This window comes from Vombatus ursinus, unplaced genomic scaffold (genome assembly GCF_900497805.2).
Source record: "Vombatus ursinus unplaced genomic scaffold, bare-nosed wombat genome assembly UNPS02007284.1, whole genome shotgun sequence".
Classification (NCBI taxonomy): domain Eukaryota; kingdom Metazoa; phylum Chordata; class Mammalia; order Diprotodontia; family Vombatidae; genus Vombatus; species Vombatus ursinus.
Genome location: NW_020947062.1, coordinates 5,803,701 through 5,829,496, shown reverse-complemented (window position 1 = coordinate 5,829,496; position 25,796 = coordinate 5,803,701). Strand labels below are relative to the sequence as shown.

At 39.0% G+C, this 25,796-nt stretch overlaps 1 protein-coding gene across 1 annotated transcript in view; it reads right to left on the bottom strand.

Moving 5' to 3' along the window:
- Positions 1-3,656: 3,656 nt before the first annotated feature.
- LOC114033662 (cholesterol 24-hydroxylase) overlaps positions 3,657-25,796 on the bottom strand; it is a 56,510-nt gene continuing 34,370 nt past the window's right edge. The window contains exons 7-15 of the mRNA XM_027849309.1: positions 24,973-25,083; positions 23,803-23,959; positions 22,076-22,135; positions 19,749-19,821; positions 14,893-14,977; positions 13,008-13,118; positions 11,009-11,097; positions 5,304-5,370; positions 3,657-4,619 (exon numbers count right to left, since the gene is read on the bottom strand). Coding sequence (XP_027705110.1) covers positions 4,476-4,619; positions 5,304-5,370; positions 11,009-11,097; positions 13,008-13,118; positions 14,893-14,977; positions 19,749-19,821; positions 22,076-22,135; positions 23,803-23,959; positions 24,973-25,083 — 897 coding nt within the window. The 3' untranslated portion in view covers positions 3,657-4,475. The remainder of the gene's footprint in view (positions 4,620-5,303; positions 5,371-11,008; positions 11,098-13,007; positions 13,119-14,892; positions 14,978-19,748; positions 19,822-22,075; positions 22,136-23,802; positions 23,960-24,972; positions 25,084-25,796) is intronic.

The window sequence follows — 25,796 nt, the reverse complement described above, 5'->3', positions numbered from 1 at the left end:
TACAGAGATTTCTGAATTCTTCACATATCCAAATAGATCTATGATATTAAGAAATGTGGATATCCCCTCCTGCGATAGAGATCATCATTGATTCATGCCTGCCCATTCTCTTTGCCTCTTGTCCATGTCCTACTGGGGACAAAGGTTGTGGGGGAGAATTGTTTGTGAAGGGGTGCACCTAATGGACTGGAATCTTTTCTCCCTTTTGCCTGTCACCACAAGGATGCTAGTGGATCACTCAGGCCACCCATTCTTGCTACATGACCAGCCCAGATCCTCTTTCTATCATACATTTACTCATGATCTCCTTGGAAGTTGCTCGCTTGTTATGTGTCGCATCCTATTCATAACCACAATGTGCTTTTTTCATTATCCTCTGCATGAAACTTCTATTCAGTCCTTCGGAGACAGCTGTGTTCTGTGTCTCACAGCTATATAAGAACACTGGTAGAATACTGTTATTTTAAAAATGTGTCTTTGCTTCTGGGAGAAATTTGGGGTCATTAAATGAAGTTTATAATTTCCTGGAGACAATCCAGCCCTTTCTCCTCTTCTTCTTTAATTCTGGGCCTGACTTTTTGTTTGTTTATATTGTTTGTCTCAGATAAACAAACTGATGAACAAGCCTTGTAGTTTGTCTCTTCAACTGAATGCCATATTTTAGGCAATAGACATTCTTCATCTATTTGATTTTTCCTGTGTGGATGTTTAGGGCAGACTCTTGAGTGCTTGTGTATCTCTTCCATAATGTTTTGCAATGTTTCAGGCTTTGATGCAACCAGCATGAACTCAGTTACAAACAGGAGCATTTGGAAGACTAAGCCAACCATAGATAATCCCACTTCAATTTACATTCTTTATAGGATTTCCTCTATCACAGTAGGGAACACTTTTTGTAAGCATACATCTTTCTGTTTTATGCCTTGCCTGAAATATCTCTTGTTACCTTTCTTACCATGCTGCTTCACCACTAATCTGTCAACTTTGGTTAATTAGCCAGGTTACACTAGTAAATAAAAGTAAAAGCATTTAATGAAATAGCATGATATGGAAAATTGTAATAGCACATTTCCCCTACAAAACAGGAATACAGTATACCACAAATGTCTGCCCATTAGTGAAAAGAGGGAATGATACTAGTGACCAAGGCACATGTGAAAAAAGAGCAAAACTAATGCTTACTCCTGACATAGCAGGTCTTTAATGTCTTCTGGTGATATGCTCAGAGTGCTTCTGCTGAGTCTACACTTTATTGGCCTCATGTGACGAGACTCTGATAAGTATGAGTTGCTATGGAATAGTGAACCTTGTGGAGCCTGGTGGCTTTAGCTAGTGTCCTTAACTGAGATGCTACTACTTTCCCCATAATGAGAACATTGAATTCTATCATCTATATTTTGGCATAATATGCCCAGAAGCTTAAATTTCTTAAACGTGTAAAAGGGAGGTCTCACATATCTAGTCACCTAGAAAAATCCTTAGTTGCTTTTTCTCCCCAATAAGAAGATCCTGTTAGTCTTTGGAGCTTTGGCTATAAAAGAAAGTTCTTCTCCAAGAGCAGCTTCTTAGGTCTTAGCATCAAAACTCAAAAAAACAAAAACAAAAACAAAAAACCAGAATGGATAGCTATATAGATCCCAGAGACATAACATCTTTTTTTTTAACCTCAACTTCCTGTTTATCAGGATCTGTGTCCCTTTCTGGAGGTTCCATCTGACTTAGGGTTAGAAAGTCCTCACAAACTTCATAAATAATTTCTGATTGTTAAACTGAACCCATTAAGCAAATTTTAGGAACTCCCATTCCTACAAACCACTCAGGGCTCTACAAGTTCCAACAGCTCCAGTATTCTCAACTCTGAAATTTCTTTTCGGTCTCTACCACACAACTCTTCATCCTGAAGTCTCATTCTAGCCCTGAAATTAACACATTGGAAGGATCCTTCACCCCTGCAGTCTCTCCCTCTAATTGCTCATATAAGGGTCCTCCATGGGTCCTCAGGCCAACTATATGTCAATGCTTTCTAAGTTTCACTCCAGATCTTTCCTCACTCCTGCCTCTTTTCCATTTCCTTTTATGTATCTTCCCCTATTAGAAGACAAGCACCTACAGGGCAGGAAATACCTTTCTTTCCACTTGTACTTGTATTCCCAGCATTTAGTATAGTTCTTGGCACTTAGTAAGTGCTTAATAAATGATAGTTGACCAACTGATCCTAGTACAAATTAATAAAAGGGGGAAAAGTAAAGAATAAAGTACTTTACCTCAACTTTTTGTTCAAATTTCCTGCTTTTATTATGTATATATAGTTCAGAGAGCCTTAGAAACTAGCTTTGAAATATATACATATATTTTTCTATATATAAATGTATACATATATACATGTGTGTGTGGCATACACATCCATACTCAAAAAAGAGTACAAGCCAGATACTGAACTCCTTGACAAAGCAAGGAGACTTAGGATTTGGATAAGCTTGTGTCAATGGCATAAACTCAGAGAAGTATTAGCAACCATGATGGGAGGTCTGGAAGTGGTTGTAAGAAGCATGAAATCTGCTGATTCCTCCTGGGCCAATGTGCCAATAAAGCAAGAGAAAAGGAGCATTCAGTACTTCAGAAGGTAGCCAGGATGCAGGTTCTTCTTTGAGGGAGCCAGGTTTTCATGAGCACCAGAAGATGGGAAGAATATAAGAAGAATGAGTCTTGGATAAAGGGGAGTTGTTAAAAGGTGTGATGGAAGAACAGAGCAGAGAAGGATGGGGGTTAAGGATCTGAATAATGATACGTAGTATCAGTAGTAGCTGTGGAAGGAGGTTTTTGCCTCAGAAGAAGTGACTCCAAATCACAGATATTAAAGGGAGGAGGAGATGGGAGTTAGCTAGCTATGGCTGTGTTCCTACCCTGATAGTCATGTTAAGCTTACTCTCCATGCACTAGGGAGCAGCAAAGAGATTGGGTTGTGCAACTGAAAGGTTAAATATAATGGTGATGAGGCCCTCAAGACTAGATTGAAATCACCCTTGGCACCAGTTTGTTTACTGTATGCCAAGATGATGGGAGATGACATGCACCCTGAAGACACCCCACATTCAGAGCATTTGCTCAGCTCCTGGTCAAGGCTGACTTATGAGGTCCTGGGGTAAAAAGGTCTGGGATCCAGTCTTTTGATGTCTTGAGGTCTAAATTATGACTGTTTTTCTCAGTGGAGCAAGGCAGGACAGGGAGGTCTCTAGCTCTACCCTTTAGGAGGGGCTAGAATCAAGGAATGAAATTTCCAGGTCTAGTGGTGGCAAAGTAGGCACTTAAAGGCAGAGGCCTAGGTATCAGTAGTGGCTCTAATTACCCCCAATTTGGAAGTTCTGTGATTATGATGGGTTAAGGTACTATGGTTTATTCAGTTAGTGATGATGGGCACAGAGCAAAAAGGGTTCCAACTCCACTTGGCAGCCTGCCACTTACCTGGCTACTACCTATAAATGTCCTCAGTGGTAATGGAGAACTGAGGTGTGGTTATTTGTTCAGCAGGCTTGGTAACAAATGTGAAAACAGATTTACTGTCCATGCTTCTTTTAGAAATAAGAGACTTTTAATTAATTTTAAATTATTTATTTAAATTATTATTTAAATTTTCCTAATAAGAATATTTTGGACTAATCTTTCTTTACTATAGATTCCTAAACCATGTCCCATTCCCCTCTCTCTAGTCCAACCCAGGAACAGTCTTCCCTTAACTAATAAGTGTGGTGATTGGACAAGTGTAGGAAGCCCTTAACTGATCTCCTTTGACTAGATTACTTTGACCAGATTAACAGATTCAGAATTAGTCTAAATAATCATCAGACTAAAAGAAGGAAGAAATCTCTCTGATTCTTTCAGGTTCTGATTACTTCATCTTTTGAGTTCACCTTTGATCAATTCTTTGTCTTCCACCATGATTCTTCTCAATCATAATGTAGGTAAAGATGATTATTTTCTTGTAAATCCCAAGACCTAATTCTCTAGCATTCCTAATTCTCTGGCATAGATGGCATTTAAAAGCACTTCAAGATCTGCAAAGTGCTTCACATACCTAACTTCATTAGATTTTCACAATAAGCCTGTAAAATAAATGCTATTATTATTTTCATTTTACATACAAAGAAATGGACTGAGATGAGTGCAGAGATTTGGCCAGCATTACACAGCAGGATTGGACCCACGTTTTCCTGGCTCCAACTCCAACACCATCCACTACATCATACTGCCTCTATCCATTAGGAGTGAGAATAAATATTCTCAGCTTTAGATGGCAGAGAGCCTATTGCAAGCTGAGCCTTGAAGATCTGATATTTTAGCCATCTGTATTCCAGCAGCTTTCTGAATTGGAAGGCCCCTAATTCTAAATTCCATTCTCTGAAGGGTCCATGATGTCTAAAGAATCCAACATTTAGAGGCTGAACCAGAGACATCTTTCATGACCAGTGCAAGTTTTCCTAACTTTTCCAGGGCTTGATGGTGCAAACCAGGCCATTCTTGGGCTTCAGTGTTACAGAATCCACTATTCCAAAGCTATGTCCTGGGACCATCTGAATCTCCAGCCTCTGAAACAGTTTGGCCATCATCACTTTTGCGTTCATCTGTACTCAAAAGAAAACCAATGGGTCAATAACATAGCTGTTAAAGTTGCTACCCAGAAATCTGTCATGGTGGGAAAGACTCACAAGACTCCCTATAAGCATCAGGCTAGGGAAAGAAGGGTCCAATTATCACTTATTCTCCTTCTTCCCCAACTATGACCATGAAAATCCCTCCCTTTCTCTAAGACTCATGAAACCCTCTCTAATCTCCTCAAGGGAAGTGATACCAACCCTCTCACATCTTTCCTGGCATGTTCTTTGTACTTTTCACTTGAGGCAGTTGGTAACAGAGTGTTTAGAGTAGTGGGTGGGGAGGGGGGAGGCCTAGAATCAAGAAGACTAGAGTTCATATCTAGCCTCAGTCATTTTAAACTTAACATAATGATGATAGCTAGACTTTACGTAGTGCTGTAAGATTTGTGAGACACTTTGCAAATATGATCTCATTAGATTCCCACAACAGCCCAGGGAGGTAGGTGCTACTATTGTTATTGCCATTTTACAGTTGAGGAAACTGAGGCATCAGAAGTTAAATGATATGCCCAGGGTCACACAGCTAGTAAATGTCTGAAGCTGAATTTGAACTCAGGTCTTCCTAACTCCAGGTCCAGAATTCTATTCATTATACTACATAGATGCCTAACTGTTTTGGAGATAAGGTGGTAAATGACAGTCATTTGTTACCTGTGAAAAGTATTGTCCAATGCAGGATCTTGGCCCCAAAGAAAATGGAAAGTAGGTAAAATTAGGCCTGTAAAAGGAAAAGATGGTTAACCACACAATTGATAGCAGAGACCTCCCAGAACTAGTTCTGAAAACAGCAGGGTGAAAAACCTGAAGCTTAGGACAATGCCCCCTCTACCTCAGGAACAGAGCCCAACTTTAACATAATGTTCCAGATCAAGAATATAGGGTGAAAAATGAACAAACAAACAACAACAACAACAATAAACCTGACCATAAAAATCTACTGTGATGACAGGGAAGATCAAGACACAAACTCAGAAGACAATGAAGTCAAAACAGCTACAAGCAAAGCCTCAAGGAAAAAATGGGAATTGTTTAAAAGCCCAACAAGAATTCCTGAAAGAGCTCAAAAAGGATCTTAAAAATCAAATAACAGTGGTAGAAGAAAAATTGGGTAAAGAAATGAAAACAAAGGAAGAAAACTATGGAAAGAGAAGTGATAGCTTAATAAAAGAGGCACTTAAAATACTGAAGAAAATAATACCTTAAAAAACAGAGTTGGCCAAATGAAAAAGAGGTATAAAAATTCACTGATAAAAATAATTTTCCTCTAAGTACTGCTTTGGCTGCATCCCACAAATTTTGGAATGTTGACTCATTTGTCATTCTCTTTAATGAAATTATTGATTGTTTCTATAATTTGTTCTTTGACCCACTCATTCATTAGGATTGGATTAGTTTCCAATTAGCTTTTAATCTATGCTTCCACGACTCTTTATTAAATCTAATTTTTATTGCATTATGATCTAAAAGGGTGTATTTAATATTTCTGCTTTTCTGCATTTGTTTGTGAGGTTTTTATACTTTAATACATGGTCAGTATCTGTGAAGGTGCCACATACAGATGAAAAAAAGTATACTCCTTTCTCTTCCCATTCAATTTTCTCCAGAGGTTTATCATTTCTAACTTTTCTAAAATTCTATTCATCTCCTTCACTTCTTTCTTGTTTAATTTAGAGTTAGATTTATCTAGCTCTGAGAGGGTAAATTGAGGTCCCTCACTAGTATACTTTTGCCGTCTATTTCCTCTTGTAATTCATTTAACTTTTCATTTAAGAATTTGGATGCTATGCCATTTGGTGCATATATGCTTAGTACTGATATTACTTGTCTATAGTTCTTTTTAGCAAGATGTAGTTTTCCTGCTTATCCCTTTTAATTAGATTTATTTTTGCTTTTGCTTTGTCTGAAATCATGATTGCTATCCCAGTCTTTTTTACTTCAGCTGAAACATAGTAGATTCTGCTCTGGTCCCTTATTTTAACTCTGTGTGTGTTTCTCTGTTTCAAATATGTTTCTTATCAACAACATATTGTTAAATTCTGGTTTCTAATCCATTCTGCTATCTGCTTTTATTATATGGGTGAGTTTATTCCATTCCCATTCCTAGTTATGATTACTAACTGTGTATTTCCCTCTATCCTATTTTCTACTATTCATCCTTCTCTCTATCTTTTCCCTCTTTTAAAAAATGTTTTGCTTCTGACCAATCCCTTCTTTTACCTGCCCTCTTTTTTAATCACACACCCTTCTCCCACTTCTCTTATCCCTCTCTCATGCTACTTCTCTGTTGGGTAAAATAAATTTCTATTAACAATTGAATATGTGTGTTCCAGCAGTTCCAGATTTCAAACTATATTACAAAGCAGTAAACATCAAAACAATCTGGTACTGGCTAAGAAATAGAGACATAGTGGATAGTGGAATAAATTAGGTATACAATACACAGTAGTATTTGACCATAGTAATCTAGTATTTGATAAACGGAAAAATCCTTTGTTTGTTGTTGTTGTTCATTCTTTGTTTCAGAGGACCAGTGACATCACAGAGTGATGTCTTGACTTGCATGTAAATTGGATTCAAGTGAGGCAGCCTCACTTTCTCTTCCAGAATCACTGAAGTCCATTGTCAGACAACAGTCTGACTAGCAATGGCCCAGGACACAGTGGATGACCTTGGCATTTTCGATGTCCGACCAAGCTCCAAGCACTCCATGGCACCTGCTTCAGCTGCCTTCTTGGCCAGTGGTTCTTATCTACTCATTCCACCACAGAAAATCTTCACATGCTTGGGAAGACATCCCCTTAACTCACCAATGAGTTTGAGGCCTATCCATTATCCTCAACCTGGTTTAGCCTGTCTGCTGAAATGTTTTGCCAGGGTGTGGCTGCTGCACATGCTACAGCTTCTTGGAGCTACAGGTGAGAGTTGAGTGAAAGTTGGACACCAATGGTAGATGAGCAGCTCTGAAAATGTTGCTATTCCTCCTGGGAGACCCTATACACCACAAAAGGTCCATGCTTTTGGGGTAAGAACTCAACATTTGACAAAAATTGCTGGGAAAACTGGAAAGCATTTTGGCAGAAACTAGGCATAGACCAAGAGGCAGCTAGATAGATGGTTCAGTGGATAGAGCACTAGAACTAGAGTCAAAAAGAGCTGAGTTCAAATCTGTCCTCAGACACTTACTAGCTGTGTGACCCTGGGCAAGTTACTTAATCTCTGTTTGCCTTAATCTACCAGAGAAGGAAATGGCAAACCACTCTAGTATCTTTGCAAAGAAAACCCCACAGACAATATGGTCCATGGGGTCAGGAAAAGTCAGACAACTGAACAACAATAGGCATAGACAAATATCTCACACCATATACCAAGATAAGGTAGAAATGGATAAATAATTTAGACACAAAGAGTGATATAAGTAAATTAGGGGACCATGGAACAATGTACCTGTCAGAGCTATGGATAAAGGAAGAGTTTATGGCAAAACAAGAGATGGAAGAGATTAGAGGAAGTAAAACAGAAAAGTTAAAATTTAAAAGCTTTTGAACAAACAAAACTAATGCAACCAAAATTAGAAGGAAACAGGAAACTGGGTAAAAAATTTTGTAACAAGTTTCTCTGATAAAGGTCTCATTTCTCAAATATATAGGGAACTGAGCCAAATATATAAAAATAAGAGTCACTCCCTGATTGATAAATGGCCAAAGCAGTTTTCAAACAAAAAAATGAAAGCTATCAATAGTCACATAAAAAAGGCTCTAAATCACTACTTATTAGAGAAATGCAAATTAAAACAACTGTGAAATACCACCTCATACTTATCAGATTGGTGAATATGATACACAAATGACAAATATTGGAGAGGATGTGGAAAAATTGAGATGCTAATACACTGTTAGTGGAGTTGTGAACTAGTCTAATCATTCTGGAGAACAATTTGAAATTACACCTAAAGGGCTATAAAACTGTGCATACCCTTTGACCCAGCAATACTATTACTAGGCCTGTATCCCAAAGAGATCAAAGAAAAGGAGAAAGAACCTATTTGTAGAAAAATATTTATAGCAGCTCTTTTTTGTGGTGGCCAAGAATTAGAAAGGGGATGCCCATCAACTGGGGAATGGCTGAACAAGTAATGGTATATGATTGTGATGGGACACTGTTATAAGAAATGATGAACAGGATGACTTTGAAAAACCTGGGAAGATTTATATGAACTCAGAAGAACCTGTAGAACATTGTACACAGTAATAGCAATATTGTAAAGATGATAAATTGGGAAAGACTTAGCTACTCTGATCAAGATAATGATTCAAGACAATTACACAGGATCCATGATGAAAAATGCTATCCACCTCCAAAGAGAGAATGGATCAACTCTGAATGCAGATTGAAGCTTATTTTTTTTTTACTTTCTTTATTTTTATTGTTTTATTTTGTCTATGTTTCCTTTTTCAACGTGGCTAACATGAAAATATGTTTGGCATGACCTCATATGTATAATCAAAATCAAAGCATTTACCTTCTCAAAGAGGGGGAGGGACTAACAGGAGAGAGAGAATTTGAAACTTAAAAAAATTTTAAATGATTGTTAATATTTTTACATGTAATTGGGAAATATTTAACAAAATAAATAAAAATAAATTTGTAAAAGTTGCAAGAGACCTAATTACTTTTAAATGTCAATCAATAAATACTTATTAAGTGCCTACTATGTGCAAGACACTGTTAAATACAAAGGATGCAAAAATGGCAAAAGACAGTGCCTGCCCTCAAGAAGGCTACAATTTAATGTTATAATTAACAAATATAATAAAATTTTCTCAATCTTTATCCTTCTTGATTTTTCTGCAGTATTTGTCACTACTAACCAAACTTTCTTCCTAGATACTCTTTTTTTGAGTTTTCATGATATTGGTCTTTCTTAGTCCTCCCTCTGCTTGCTGCTTCTTCTCAGTTTCCTTCTCTGAATCATCATCCAGAGGTACCCTAACTGTGGGTACAACCTAGGGCTTTAACCTAGACCCACTTTTCTTCTACATATTTATGGAAATGTATGTACATATGTATGTATGTATGTATGTATGTGGGTGTGTGCTTTCTTTTGTGACCTAATCAGCTTCCAAGGGTTATAGTATCATCTCTTTTCCTTATGATTCCCACATCTCTGTATTTCACCTCTAGTCTCACTCCTGAGTTTCAGCTCACATTATGAACTGCTTATTAAACATTTCCAACTAGATGTCTGGATGTAGACATCTCAAATTCGACTTATCCAAAACAAAACTCATTATTTCCCACCCATACCAACACCTATTTTTCCAGTCACCTGAAAACTTGAGTTCAAAACCTCAGTGCCATTTGTGACTTCTCACTCTCCTTCACTCCCTACAACCAGCCAATTGCCAAGTCTTCCCAATTGTACCTTCACAACATCTCATACATCTGTCCTCTTCTTTTCTAATACATTCAAACCCTCATCATCTCTTATATGAACTATTAAAAATAGCCTCCTAATTGACATCCTTGCCTCAAGTCTCTCCCCTAATACATCCTAACATACCTGTCAAATAATATTCCTAGATAAGTCTAACCATGTCACTCTCATGCTCAATTAACTCCAGTGACTCCCTATTACTTCTAGGACTACATACATACTTTTCTGTTCAGTATTTAAAGCCCTTCACATGAATGGGGTAAACCTAAGCATTTTTGTAGGCATTGATGAAGAAATTAGGAGAAAAAGAAAAGCTAAATATTTTAGAGAGAGAAAGAGAGAGAGAGAGAGAGAAATTGAGAGAGTGAATTATCACAGGGACAAATTCTAGGAGGATATGGGAAGACATAGGATAGAGGGCATGGGTAGGGGTTTGTTCCTTGGCATGGAAAAAAGCCATATCATCCTTTGAGACTGGAGCAAAGGAGGGGAGGAATAGGTTAAGGTCTTTCTTTTCCTTCCCTCTTTCCTTTTCCTTTCTATTTATTTTCTCATTCCACCCCTTACCCCCACCCCAAAAGAAAATAAGAAAAAGAAAAAGAAGACTTCATAGAAGAAGGGACACTTCAGCTGAGCAGGCAAAGATTGGAGAGGATCTCATTACAGAAGTGAAGAGAATGTAGAGGAGTCAGGAGAAGATGGAAGGATGGAGAGTAGTACAGTTTGGCTGAACATGCAGTGCATTGAAGGAGATAAGACTAGAAATCCAATAATCTGAAATTCAATTACAATGGCTTTCCAAGTTGCACAAAAATTTGCTTTGTATCATGTCACAGCCCAATCACTATTAGGTAAGAGCCATATGAAATCATTCCTTCTTTCAGAAGGATTTCTTCTTTGAATAATTTTAAAATGGACTTACTGGAAAGCTTCGGGACTGAACCGGTCTGGATTGAAAGTCAAGGGATCTTCAAAGTATTTCTCCATCCTGCCCATTACATAGGTACTGAACTGTTGACAAAGCAAGCAGTCTCTGTTATTTCTTATTCACAGAAACCCACAGCCCAGCTACGATGAAATCACCATTTGAACAAAAACTTCCCCCAATGGACCCCAGCATAGTCAAATGATAGGCCAGATCTTAAATGGGGCCTGATGTCTCTCTCTGAACAAAAATCTCTTTAGGCGCTGGGAAACATGGGTTAATGTCCCTAAGAGGAGCTAGAAAGCCATTAACTAGAACTTGGAAATCGATTCATTTTCCAAAGCTCCCCTCTCTAGCAAGGACTTGCTGTTGTTATTGTTTAGTCATGTCTGGGGTTTTCTTGGTAAAGACACTGGTGTGGTAGGCCATTTCCTTCCAGATCATTTTTTCAAATGAAGAAATGGAGGCAAACAGGGTAAATGACTTGCCCAGGGTCATACAGTTAGTAAGTGTCTGAGGCTGGATTTGAACTCAGGTCTTCCTGACTCCAAGCCTGGCACTGTATCCGCTGTGCCACCTAGCTGCCCAGCAAAGACCCGCTTTGGAATAATTTTAGCAAGTGTGCGACTCACTCTCCTTCACTCCCTACAACCAACCAATTGCCAAGTCTTCCCAATTGTACCTTCACAACATCTCATACATCTGTCCTCTTCTTTTCTAATACATTCAAACCCTCATCATCTCTTATATGAACTATTAAAAATAGCCTCCTAATTGACATCCTTGCCTCAAGTCTCTCCCCTAATACATCCTAACATACCTGTCAAATAATATTCCTAGATAAGTCTAACCATGTCACTCTCATGCTCAATTAACTCCAGTGACTCCCTATTACTTCTAGGACTACATACATACTTTTCTGTTCAGTATTTAAAGCCCTTCACATGAATGGGGTAAACCTAAGCATTTTTGTAGGCATTGATGAAGAGGAGGGGGAAAGGAGCACCCCATTGCCTAGCGGCTAGTCACACTGACTGAAGGTTCTTCCAGTAGACATTCATTACTTCAGGTTAAGGCTCAATGGATTGATCAATAATAGATCAATCATAGAACCATAGAATGTCAAAGCTGAAAGGGGCTTTAGAATCACTGAATGAATGTCAGAACTGGAAAGAATCTTGGAGGTCATTGTGGTTTAGTGGAAAGAGTTCTGACTCTAGAATCAGAGGATCTGGGTTCAAATCCCTCCCCTGACATGCACTACCCATATGACTTTGGATGAGGTGCTTAATCTCTCTTTTCCTCAATTCTAAAGTCCCTTCCAGCTCTAAATCTATGATTTTGGGTCCTAGGCAGGTAGGGGCAGCCAGGATTGAGTCACTGGTCCTTTGAGGGTGAGGCAAGGTCATCAAAGGAGTGCTGACACTCTATGTGGTATATGAGAAGTAATGCCACAGAAAGAGTATCAATCTAGAAGTCAATATCCCAGCTTTGCTTTGTCCATTACTTAACCTTGAATGGGTTATTTCTCTTCTCTTGGCCTCAGTTTCCTTATCTGTAAAATGAAAAAGCTGAACCAGATATTCTCCAAGGTTCCTTCAAGCTCACATATTCTGTGTTCTAGAATTGTAGGGTCCCTTCCCCCTCTGACTGTTCTCTGGAAGGTGCCATATAAATGTGAGACAGGGTCATTTCTAAAAAGAGAGGTAAGACGGCATAGAAAATCAATTTGACTTTCTCCTCGCCACTCCAAATTCACCCTGGTCACAGTGGTATCTGATCTGTATATTACTTTTTAAAGGTGAGCCTTGGAGAAGTGCAGAGCCCCAAGGAGACTCCTATTTCCCGAGGAAGTATCAGGACCCAGGACTTAGAGGGAGGTGCCGACACTTTGGAAATCTGATACTTTCTTTCCCTTTCATCACTACCACTCTGACACAAATTTTCTCCATTGTCAAGCTTACCCTGACAGCCAGTTATGAAAAGAAAGACGTACAAGTAACGAGGTGCAACCTGGAATGAGAATGCCATCAACCACAGTGTCCTTCTCCAGCCACCGTGTGGTTCCAAAGGCAGGAGGATATAACCTGAGAATTTCTTTGAGAACCTAGAGAAATACATTAGGAGGGCAATTAGTCCTCTATTCAGAAAAACACAGACAAAAAGGAAACAAAGAATGTAATTTTGAGTCTCCTCTCCCTCAACTTTCATATCAAAGCAGTTGCCAAGTTCTGTCTTTTCTATTTCTATAACCTCTTTCTCATATAGCACACTGCACTTGGAGTCAAGAAGTCCTGTGTTTGAATCTTGACCCAGACACTTACTTACTGTATGATCTTGGACAAGACATTGAACCTCTCTGGGTCTCAGTTTCCTCACTTGTAAAATAAGGAAGTTGAACTTACTGACTTTAAAGTTCCATTTTAGGTCTAAATTTCTTGTCCTATGATCCTCTTCTCTAATGCCATTGGACATCAGTCTAGCAGCCTAATTATCCCTATCTGAACAATTTTAACAACCTCCTAACCAGCCCATCCTGCTTCCATCCTCTGCCTCTTCCAAATCATCCATCACACACTGCCAGTCTCATCTTCCTTATTCATGAAAACAGTTTCAGACTTGCCCATAGTCACATTGCTAGCAAATGAAAGAGTTAGAAGTAAATAATTTTTTTCAGTATATCACACTTCCTCATGGTATTTTGTTGTTTTTGTTCAGTAGTTTAGTCATATCCAACTCTTTGTGACCCCATTTGGGGTTTTCTCAGCAAAGATATTGAAGTGGTTTGCTTTTTCCTTCTCCAGCTCATTTTACAGGTAAGGAAACTGAGGCCAACAGGGTTAAATTGACTTGCCCAGGGTCACACAGCTAGCAAGTGTGTGAGGCAAGATTTGAACTCAGGGAGATGAGTCTTCCTGACTCCAGGCCCAGCACTCTATGCACTACGGCGCCACCTACCTGCCCCTGTCATGATGCTACGGCTATCAATTTTTGTGTCATCCCCTCCTACTAGACTATATGTTCCATAAGGACAGGATTCACTCCATGTTATCATACAGCTAAAAGAGATCTGGCCCAATTAAGGACACTTGTTTCAAATCTTGGCAAACAAATGACTAATTTTATGACTAATTCCATAGGACTGCTGATTTAGAGATGGGATCTTTTAGTTCATTTAGTCCATTTAGTTCAAGTTCCTCATTTTACAGAGAAGGAAGCTGAAGCTTGAAGAGATTAATTGATTTGCCCAAGGTCATATAGGTAATGAGTCTTCCCCCCCCCCCCCGCCACCCTCCTCTCTTCCTAACTCTCCTGTTACTGTCAAGGGTACCACCATTCCCCCAGCCATCCAGGCTTGAAACCAAGGTGTTCTCTCTCAACCCACAGATCCAATCAGTTGCCAAATCCTATTGATTCTACCTTCAGAACTTCTCTTGCAAGTCACAATGTCCTTTTTCTCCTGCTGCTGCAGCCACCCTGGTACAGGCTCTTCTCACTTCACACCTGGACTATTTTAAAGTCTTTTTAGTAGGTCTCTGCCTCAACTTTCTCCCTATTCTAGTCTATCCTCCCTTCAGCTGTCAAATTAATCTTCCAAAAGTGCAGGATTGATCATGTCACCTTCCTATTAAAAAAAATTCCATGACTTCCAATTACCTCTAGAATCAAAAATAAAATCCTCTGTTTGGCTTTTTTAGCCCTTCATAATCTGGACCCTTCTGCCTTTCCAGTTTTCTTCCTTCTAGCACACTTGGAAAAGGCAAGAACGTTCTCATCAGCTAAGGTCTCAGATCAAGGCAGAAGCCCCTTACATTCCAGCTCTAATGCTGAGTCAGAAGTACAACACCCAAGTTTTTGCATCCCTGTGTAGGTTTCTGTACCTGTGAGAGGTACTGCAACCTTCCAAGGTCTTGATATTCAATGATTTTTTTGGAACCAATAACTTCATTCACCTCAGCACGAAGCCTATTGGAAAAATCAAAAAGGAAGAATAAGAAACTGTTCTCCTAGAAGAAGTTTTTCCACATTCAGTTAGATTCTAATACTACCAAGGAGGCTAATAGATGGGGTTTCCTATTCAAGATGTACAAGGCCTGGCAGCCTCTGAGGTTCAGCCCCTCTTGGAGATTCTCTATATCTGCTCATCATATGATATGGTATTCAGTCCTCTCACTATCCTGTTCACCCTTCCTCTGGTGAGAAGACTCAAATCCTCATCTTAAAGGGTGATTAGAGGAGCTGGAGATGTTTAGCCTGAAGAGAACGATCTGCAATGATAGTGTCAGAGTGGGAAAAAAGAGGAGAAAGAGATATATCAGGAAAAGTAGGTGATGAAAAATACAAAAGACACCAATAAAAACTTTTAAATGATCTTTAAAAATTCTTTTATAAAAAAGGGAAAAGGACCTATATATACAAAAATATTTATAGCAGCTCTTTTTGTTGTAGCAAAGAAGTGAAAATTAAAGGGATACTCTTCAAGTGGGGAATGGCTGAACAAGGTATGGTATATGATTGTAATGGAATATTATAGTGCCATAAGAAATGATGAGCAGGATCCTTCCAGAAAACTTGAAAGGATTTACATGAACTGATGCAAAGTGAAGTGAGCAGAACCAGGAGAACATTGCCCACAGTAACAGCAATATTGTACGATGAACAACTGTGAGTGACTTCTTCTTATCAATACAATGATCCAAGACAATTTCAATCCATGAAAAATGCTATCCACCTCCAGAGAAAAAGCTGATGTAGATCAAATCATAATTTTTTCATGTTCTTTATTTTTTGTGAAGTTTTTAGGTCTGTGTTTTCTTTTACAACATGACTAATATGGAAATATGTTTAGCATGATTGCACATGTATAACCTATATCAAATTGTTTACCATCTCAGAGAGGGAGAGGAGAGAATTTGGAACTTAAAATTTTAAAAAACAGACCCTAAAAATTATTTTTATATGCAATTGAGAAAAAGAATATATTATTTTTAAAATTTTTGATAGAAATAACTATAGATAACTTTGTTCAATGATTATTTATCAATCAAGATGTGAAATGGGGAGATACAGGCTTGCTCAAGATATTTACTTCTGTCATGGAGGATACTCTGGGCAGAATCCATCCCGATCAATCAATCAATCAATGCATTTATGTGCCACATACTATGCTAAGTGGCAGCTGAATGGCTCAGTGGATAGAGCAACCCTGGCCGAGTCATTTAACCTCTGTTTGCCTTGGAGGCAGCTAGGTGGCTCAGTGGATAAGGCACTGGGCCTTGAGTCAGGAAGATATGAGTGAAAATCCAGCCTCAGACACGAGTGACCATAGCCAAGTCACTTAACCTCTATTTGCCTTAATCCACTGGAGAAGGAAATAGCAAACCATTGCAGTATCTTTGCTGAGAAAACCGCATGTACAGTATTGGTGTGCTATGGTCCACAGGGTGATGAAGAGTTAGACAGGACTGAATGACAACAAACTGAGCTAAGAGCTAAAGTGCAAAGAAAAAAAGCAAAATAGTCATTGCCCTCAAGAAGCTTACACTCTAACGAGGGAGATAACATATAAATAGGTAGGTATACACACGAGACATATGCAAATTAAATAAAAGGTAACTTTGGAGGGAAGGCAATAGCTTTCGGAAAGAAGGAAACAAGCATTTATTTAGTGCCTACTATGTAACAGGAGGGCAGCTAGGTGGCCTGGTTAATAGAGCACTGGGCTTGGAACCAGAGGGACTCATCTTCATGAGTTCAAATCTAGCCTCAGACACATAACAGTCACTAGCTGTGTGACCCTGGGCAAGTCACTTAACCCTATTTGCCTCAGTTCCTCATTTGTAAAATGATCTGGAGAAGGAAATGGCAAACCACTCCAGCATCTGTGCCAAAAAAAACAAACAAACACAAACATACACACACACATACACACAAACAGGGTCACGGAAAGTTAGACACAACTGATAAATAACAATAACAACAACAATGTGCCAGGAACTGTGCTAAGTGATTTGCAAATACCACCTCATGGTTTGATCCTAACAACCCTGGAAGAGAGGTGCTGTTATTATCTATCCTGGCATAAAGAGAGGAAATGGAGGGCCATGTGTGAAGAGGAGAAAAAGGAGGACCCGTAGTGAGACTACAGAGACCATGCAGGAGAGTAACATGCAAGAAGACTGGAAAGGTAGCACGGGGCCAGGCTGTAAAAGTTTTAAATGCCAGAGAAGTTTTTATTTGATCTTAGATATAATCGTGAGTCATCCAAGCTCCCTGAGTTAAAGAGTGACACGGTCAGAACTTTGCTCTTGGAGAATCATTTAGTGATGGCCTCAGTACAGATTAAGTCATATGTGTGTATATGTGTAACATATACACACATACACATATATACATATATAAATACATGTTTGTCACAGGGTTTTTTTTTGGTTTGTTTGTTTCCTAATTTAGGGGATTGGAGGTGGGAAAGAGAGAATGCAGATTTGAAAAGAAGATAAAATGTAATTTAAAAAAGAAAAACCACCTTGGCAGTTGAGTGGATGGCTCAATGGAAAGACAAGAGACAAGGCAGAAATACCAAAGATGAAGCTATTAACAACTGCCCAGGTGATAAGTGCCTGAACCAGTGTGGTGGTGTGAAGGTCAAGAAGGGGGTAGAGCAGCTAGTTGGTGAAGTGGATAGAGCTCCAGCCTTGGAGTCAGGAGGACGTGAGTTCAAATCCGACCTCAGACACTTGACACTTACTAGCTGTGTGACCCTGGGCAAGTCACTTAACCCTGATTGCCTCATCAAAAAAAAGGGAGGGATGAATCTGAGTGATGATGTGGGGGTAGAAATGAAAGAATTTGGTAGGGCATGAGAAGTCAAAGATAATATTAAGCTTTTAAACCTGAGTCATTGGATGACTCTTGGAAAAAAACAGGGAAGCTTTGAAGAGGAGTGAGTTTAGGGAGACAAACAGCAAGTTGGTTTCTCCTTGGCCAGTTTGAGATGCCTGTGGGATCTCCAATACATCTAACTTTAACAGATACTACTGAAAGGCAATCTACTGGGTCTAGAACTGAAAAGGAGGGGAAGAATGAGCTGAAGTGGATTTGTGAAAGTATATACACTTGAATAATTTCTAGCTGCTCGTCAATACGGAAACACTCTCTGAAGAACCAAAATTGTGGGCAACCTAAAGGTGATCACGAGATGTATGGTGGGAGCAAGTGGGCTATATAGCATGTTACCAGTGATGCTTGGGCACAAGAGGTGGAAGAAAATATGCAACATAAGAGAGGTATCATAGTATAAGGAAATGCACCAGTCATTTAGGGAGAGCAAGAGATAATAGATGAAAGTCTGAGTACTGCATTAGTACTCAAAGAATGTTAAATTATCTAGAGGAAGGTCCTTAGCATGCTGACTAGATCCTTTAAGGAAGACTTTTGGGAAGACATGAACAGCAACTGTACAGAATAGGAAAGTATGCACATCTTTGCAATCTATGCCATCAAAGGGAGGACCCCACATTGATGAAGTCTTGGATGTATTAAGGAACTAAAGTGTAAGTTATATGGAAGAGGGAGTGGACATATTGTCCTTGGGCACAGGGGGAAGAAGTAGGACCAGTGAAGTGGAGGTGAGGGGGGAGAATGGGGAGATTTACAAAGAAGCAGATTTCAGCTCCATATATGAGAAAACTTCCTAGTAATCAAAGCTATCTAAAAATGGAAAGGGCTGTACTGGGAAGTAGAAATCATAAGATCATAGATTTAGAGCTGAAAGAGTCCTAAGACGCTATCTAGCCTAATCCTCTCATTGGAAACTGAGGCCAAGAGAGGTTAAATGCCCAAGATCATAAAGAGTAAGTCTCATAAAATAGGTCTGGAACCCAGGTTGGAAAAAAAGGGTAGCTTCCTTGTTATCAATGATTACCTGCCACAATCCTCTCTCCCAATCTCCTACCCCATTCCAAACCCCACAAAAAAACCAAGCTATCCATAACTTTTCCCAGTTATTTGGTGGTATCTTTCTCTTGTTCAAAACTGATGCTGCCTCAGTGAGTTCAAAATCATGTGACCTTGTGCATGGATCACTTGATCTAGTTCAGTCGCTTTTCCATATTCATTTTCTTATGTGCCATTTTCACTCTCTCATCAAGAGCTGTTGTTGTTCAGTTGTTTAAGTCATGCCAGACTCTTCATGACCCTATTTGGAGTTTTCTTGGCAAAGATACTAGAGTGGTTTGCCATTTCATTCTCCAGCTTATTTTACAGGTGAGGAAATTAAGGCACTCAGGTTAAGTGATTTGCCCAGGGTCACACAGTTAGTAAGTGTCTGAAGTTGGATTTGAACTCAGGTACTCCTGACTCCAGGCCTGGCACTCTATGCACTATGCCACTTAGATGGCCCCATCAAGAGCTGCTCAGGGGGTGGCCAAGTGGTACAGTGGATAGAGCACAGGCCCTGGAGTCAGAGAACCTGAGTTCAAACCTGGCCTCAGACATGTGATTCTAGCTGTGCGATCCTGGGCAAGTCACTTAACCCTGATTGCCTCACCAAAAAAAAAAAAAAAAAAAGCTGCTCAGTACTAATTTCAACAGCTCAACAAATTAGAGGAATCATAGAGTCCATACTTCATATATATCATATAACACAGAATCTTTGCCTAGGAATTCTTCAGCAGTAAGTTAATATCCTAGGTAGATAATGCTCAAGAGATACCAAACTCAAATGCCTATGACTCACCGTTCTATTATTTTTGGATATCGTTGCAGTTCCATTAATGCAAGTAATACCTGACTAGAAGTAGTGTCAAATCCTGCAACAGCAACAACAAAATGGTGAAAGTAATAAGAAATAGGTAGCATTTATATAGTGCCTTATGGTTTGCAAAGCACCTTACAAATATTGTCTCATTTGATCCTCACAGCAACCCTGGGAGGTAGATGCTATTATTATCATTGCTATTTTACAGATCAGGAAACTGAGGCTGAGAGCAGTTAAGTGACTTGCCCAGGGTAACACAGGCAGTAAGTGTTTATGGTGGGACTTGATTCAGGACTTCCTGGCTTGAGAGGCAATGCTCTATCTACTGCACCACCTCGCTGCCCAATATCTCTCACATATTGTTGAGGCATCGAAGTCACTGATACATACCAGTAAGCACTATGAGCACAAGAACTAGGTCCAAATTATCTACTAAAGTATCTCCCTCATCCCCCACCACAAAGCAGGCATTTAATAAATTCTGGTTGAATTAATGAAATGAATTTTAGAGCTAAACAAATCTTACCACTGAATTTAGAATACTACAGCTTGAAGTGCATTTAGATCGCAAAACCATAGACTATCAGAATAAGAAAGACCCCTAGAATCACTCAATCATGTAATGTTAGAGCTGGAATTGTCCTAGCATCATAGAATCACAGAATGTTCAGTTTGGGAGAGAGCTGAGAGGGCAACTCATCCAAAATCCTCACTTGCCTCTGACTACTGACATCCCTGGGCTCCTTTAAGTCCCAACTAAAATTCCACCTTCTACAGGAAGCCTTCCCTAACCCTCTTAACTCCTGTGCCTTTCCCTTAGCAACTATTTCCTCCTTATTCTGTATGTAACTTGCTTTGTAATAGATTTGTTTGCATGTTGTCTCCTCCATTAGATTGCAAGCTCTTTGAGGGTAGGGACTGTCTTTTGCCTCTTTTTGTATCCTTTGCACTCAGCACAGTGCCTGACACATAGTAGGTGTTTAATAAATGTTTATTGCTTCATTGATTTCATGGAGGAAACTGAGGCCCAGAGAAGAGAAACGACTCACATAAGAACATACAAGTAATCATAGCCGAGCCAAGACTGGAGCCTAGATCTGACAGGTGGTGCACTGCTCATCCATTCAACAAATAATTATTGAGTCAGGCTCTGTGATGCTGGGCTCATCACTTCTCCTTACTTTTCCTCATCTGTAAAATGAGGGATTTAAACTAATCACTGAATTCCTTTCTAGTCCTAACTGTTATGAATCTATGAAAACTATGAACTACAATATAATGGAGGCAGCCTGGTGTTGTGGATCAACACTGGATTCAGAATTGGAGGACCTGAGTTCAGTTTGCTAACTTGTTAGTTACTGGTAGTGCAGCCATGGGCAAGTCATTTAACCTGAGCCTCAGTGTCTGCATCAGTAAAATGGGAATGATGATACTCACACTATTTAACCCCTTAAATTCATCATGCAGTTGAAATGAGATCATGTGTATAAAATATTATATAAATCACAAAGCACTAGACAATCATGAGATCACATAACTACTATGATGATTAAAGTTTCATGACCCTGAAAGCTTGTTTATATTATTAATTTGATTCTTAGATAGCATAAATCTCATCTTCAGTTCACCCTCTCTTAATCACCAAAAATTCCTGATAGGTAAAACCTAACTTAGGAGGGCTCACCTATATTAGAAAAGTAAAATGGAAAGTCATTCATTAAAATTATAACCTAATATCTTGACTTGTATATAGTAGGAAATATTGGGCTGAGTCAGGACACCTGGATTTGAATCTCTGCTCTAACAATAAATTGCTAAGAGGCCTAGGATGAGTCATTTCCCCTTCTCCAGTCCACAGTTTCCTCATCTTGAAAATGAGGAGGATTATTGAGAGCCATAGTAAATTCATTGTTTGGCCAGATATTGTTAGTGTTCATGTGACCAAGTGTAAATCCAGTTATGTTACACTGGGCTAGAAGATTAGATCCTATTTAGCTTCTGCCATTTGTAATTCTTGGCCTAAGATGCTCCTGATCCAACATTTATTGCTCTAGGATTCAAAGGTCCATTTTAGCTCTTACATTTTAGGGCTCTTCATTCTAAGGCCTTTTTTAGCATTCACATTCTTTGCGAAAATTATGCAAACTAGAAAACAGGGGCTCAAATTAACCCTGCCTGAAGTTGGCCTTTAGTAACCCAATTCTTATAGAGATCAAGAGAAAAATTCTCCTAGAAGGTCAAAGACTAAAATGACAGGCTTTTCTTTATTTTTTTAAATTGCCCCAAGCTATTAAGGGATTACAAACCAGCAATGAGAAAAGTGACAAAATTATCCACCAGAAACTCATCATTTATCCCTTCTTCAGCTGCAAAAGACAAGGGAAAGACAATATGACATTAATATCATCATTGCTTAAACCAGGAGAACAATTTATATAATAATAACACTATACAGAAAAACAACTTTAAAAGACTTGAGAACTCTAATCAATGCAATGACCAACCAGGATTCCAAAGGACTGATGCATGTTACCCACCTCCCGACAGATAGATAATGGATTCAAGATGGAGAATTAGACATGTGTTTTAGTTTATGGTTAATATAAGAATTTGCTTTGTTTGACTATTCATATTCCTCATGAGAGTCTAATTTGGGGGGGGTGTGTTCAATGGGAGGGAGAGAAAAGAAATGATTGTTAATTAAGAAAATAAAATTAAATTTTAGCAAAAATCATTGTTGCTTGACATATTCAAATAATTACATATTCATGGTTCATGACACTGCCTCTGTCTAAAACACCCTTTCCCATCTCTCTGCTTATTGATATTCTACTCATCCTTCAAAGGCAAGTTCCAATGCCACTTCAGTCATGAAGCCTCCTTAAATCTCACCTCCCAATCAGAAGTATTCTCTCCCTCCTTGGAAATTCTATAGCAATTTGCTCACATCTTTTTTTATTCATTTATCTACCTGAAAATTTTAGGGATCTGTGATTTCTTTGATGTGGATAACCTCTTCACCAATGAAGATTGCAATCTTCTGTACCTTAGTAAATGGTCTAAGAATTGCTGTGGCTGGAAGATTCATCACCAAACTAGTGATGAACCTTTCTCAACCTCTTCCTCTTCTTCCTCTAAGAAGGAAGGGAGGGAGATGGTTAAAGCAGACATTTGGCTGCAATGGTATTATAACTGAGCTTACAGAGTACAGGGAAATGATTCACCTACAGGAAGACCAGCACAAAAACTTGTTTCATATCTTCATTGAGAATGGACGGGTAAGAACATTCAGCTGAAGGTTCATGAATTTCAATTGTTTGTAGATCATTGAAGAAAAGTAAAGATTTCCTTGCAATGAATAGAAAAATTCTCTTCTGTTTCCTTGTCACAAATTTTAAAACAAACTCACAGCTTGTTATATTATTACATGTGTTTGGGGCCTATTGGTTAAACAGAAATTAATGCAATTCTTTCATGAAATAAAATTTTTTTAAAAAACCACTCCAAGAAAGAAACAAAAATTGAAAACGACCTAAAGGGCCACGGAGAGACACACGGTCAATGCAAGTGGGCTGCACTACATTATCAGAAATGAATTGCTTGTAGGAGGTGACATAAAAAAAAAACCAAACATCGCCAAGAAACATGGGATCAGAAAAGAAGGTGAGCTGGTCTATAGAGATAATGGCTTGGCATTCAAGGTGTTACCTTGGTCCCCATGAAATGGTAAAAGACCTAGGAGGAGACTTTTATCCCAAAAGGCAGATCTTCTCTGGGAAATTTTTGACAGGATACAGACAAGAGTTATACATAAGAAAGTTTTGGATAGGTTGTCATATATACCAGTGGAAGACATAGCCCCATGGGTAGGTGCATGAATGAATTGAAATACTAAAATAATAACAATAATGCTGGTCATCAGCATCATTTCTGCCTCTTTACAAAGCCCATAAAATAAAATTAAGTTGAAAGTCAAATTTTCTTTCTCTTTCTTGGGGAAGCTTGTAATGAAAATGGAGGCAAATACAACTACCTTCTCTTTTAAGCATCTGCATGATGACATCTGGTGGGAACTCTTGATTATTCTGGATGGCTTCACGCCTGTACTTGATCCACTCTTTTCCCATCTGACGCAAAAGCCTTATGCTTTCTTGGGCCTTATTTATCAACTTCCGTTTCCCTAGTGAAAACTTAAAAGAGTGTTTATTTTGTTTCATTATTTCAGGGGACAATTCAACTTAATTCAGAAAATACATGTTAAGGATTTGTTCTGTACAAAGCCCTGTGCTAGGTCCTGGGGATACAAAGATAAATATCAAACAGATCTTGCTCTTGAGGAGCTTATAATCTAATGTGTGTGGCAAGGAGGAGGAAGGTGGAGGTGGGGAACAAACACAAATAAGTATGATAAGAAGGGAGAGCAAGGAGATGGTAACTGAGGTTTGGAAAGAATGAGGGGACTTCAATAACTAGAGTTGGGAAGCAGGGGTTCCAGCATGGAAAAAGGGATAAGGAAAGGCACAGAGACAGGTGAGGGCAGCATGAGAACAGAGTACAGAAATTAGTCCAGTTTGCTTGGAACACAGCAAACTGGCAAAATCTTTGAACTGGAAGAAATCTCAGAGGCCAACTAGTCCAACTCATATTTTGGCAGTAACGTTACCTTTGGTAGAATTCTGAACAAGTGATCAGGAAAATGGGAACAATATTCAAGGAGGATGGAAAAATAAGGTGAAGCCTCATTATAAAAGACTCTGAATTCCAGGATCAGGAGGTATGAGGGGAGAAGGTGCTAAGCAAGTAAAGGATTTGGATACAAGTGGAGTGCTTCAGGCAGCAATGTGGAGGAGACAATATAACACCACACCAAGAAAATGGTTTTCATTTTAAATCACAGATCAGGTAGAAGAAATCCCAAATTTTATACACCCCAGAATATTTCTTCCCTGGGCTTTGCCTCCCCTAATCTGCTACAAAGTCTCATCTACCCCACCCCTTGTTCAATGAGTCCATGCCACCACATGGCCCTAGAGCTTGTGTGTTGCACTGTTATTCAATCAATTCCTATCTATAAAGATGGTCCCTCCAGCCAGATAAGAAGATCTTCAAATTTTGTCAAAATATGTCCCTCCCACCTCAATTCTTTGCCCTAGAATTAGTTATGATTATAATAGATACTCATTGAAGAATGGTAGATTAGTACCTTTGAAAAGGGGTTTTCAGCCATAGTGAAACCCTCTACAATGTTTCGTACTGCAAGAAGAAATGACTTCTGTTCATCAGCCAAAGCCTTTAACTCCATTCCAAAAAGCACCTTCAGAGAAAGAGGCAAAATGTTCTTAATCAAATAATTTTTGGATGGAAACCTATGAGATCAACTTGAAAGGGAAAGTTCCTTTAACTGAGAATCAAGAGAACTATTTTTTAAACTTGTTTGAGCCACTGACCCTTTGTGGTTCTCAGTTTCTGCATCTCGTACAATAGGGGAGTTGGGCTAGATGATCTAAAACATTTGTTTTCATTTCTTTCATTGTAAGAATATGTAACACTTAATGGATTAACGATTGATTAACTGCTGGTGATCCTACAGATTCAGGACTTTTTAGAAGTTCTACAGGAAATGTTTACATCTTAGACTGGGATCTTCATTAAGGGGAAGAAAATTAAGTTTAATACTGCCCTAGATAAGATAGAATCCTGCAAGAAACCTATGAAAGACAGAATCCTATAAAAGACCCTTCCTGCCTCTAGGGGACAGAAAGAGATGCCATTCCATCTTATAGACATGTCTCAATCCCATATGCATCCTCCCCAGAGTCCACATGTCAGGACCCAGACTTCCATAGTGGGGCCATAAGTGTTGGAAGGTGCAAAGAGGGGAGTTGCACTCCCAACTTAAGAACCTCTGGGCCTAACTCCATGGCCATAAGCCAGAAGGAATTCTTGATTCTTTGTAGACTCCCAGGCCAACATGCATTCCAAGAAATCTTAGATCTTAAAGCATGCTCTATCCCATGTGTTAGCTTA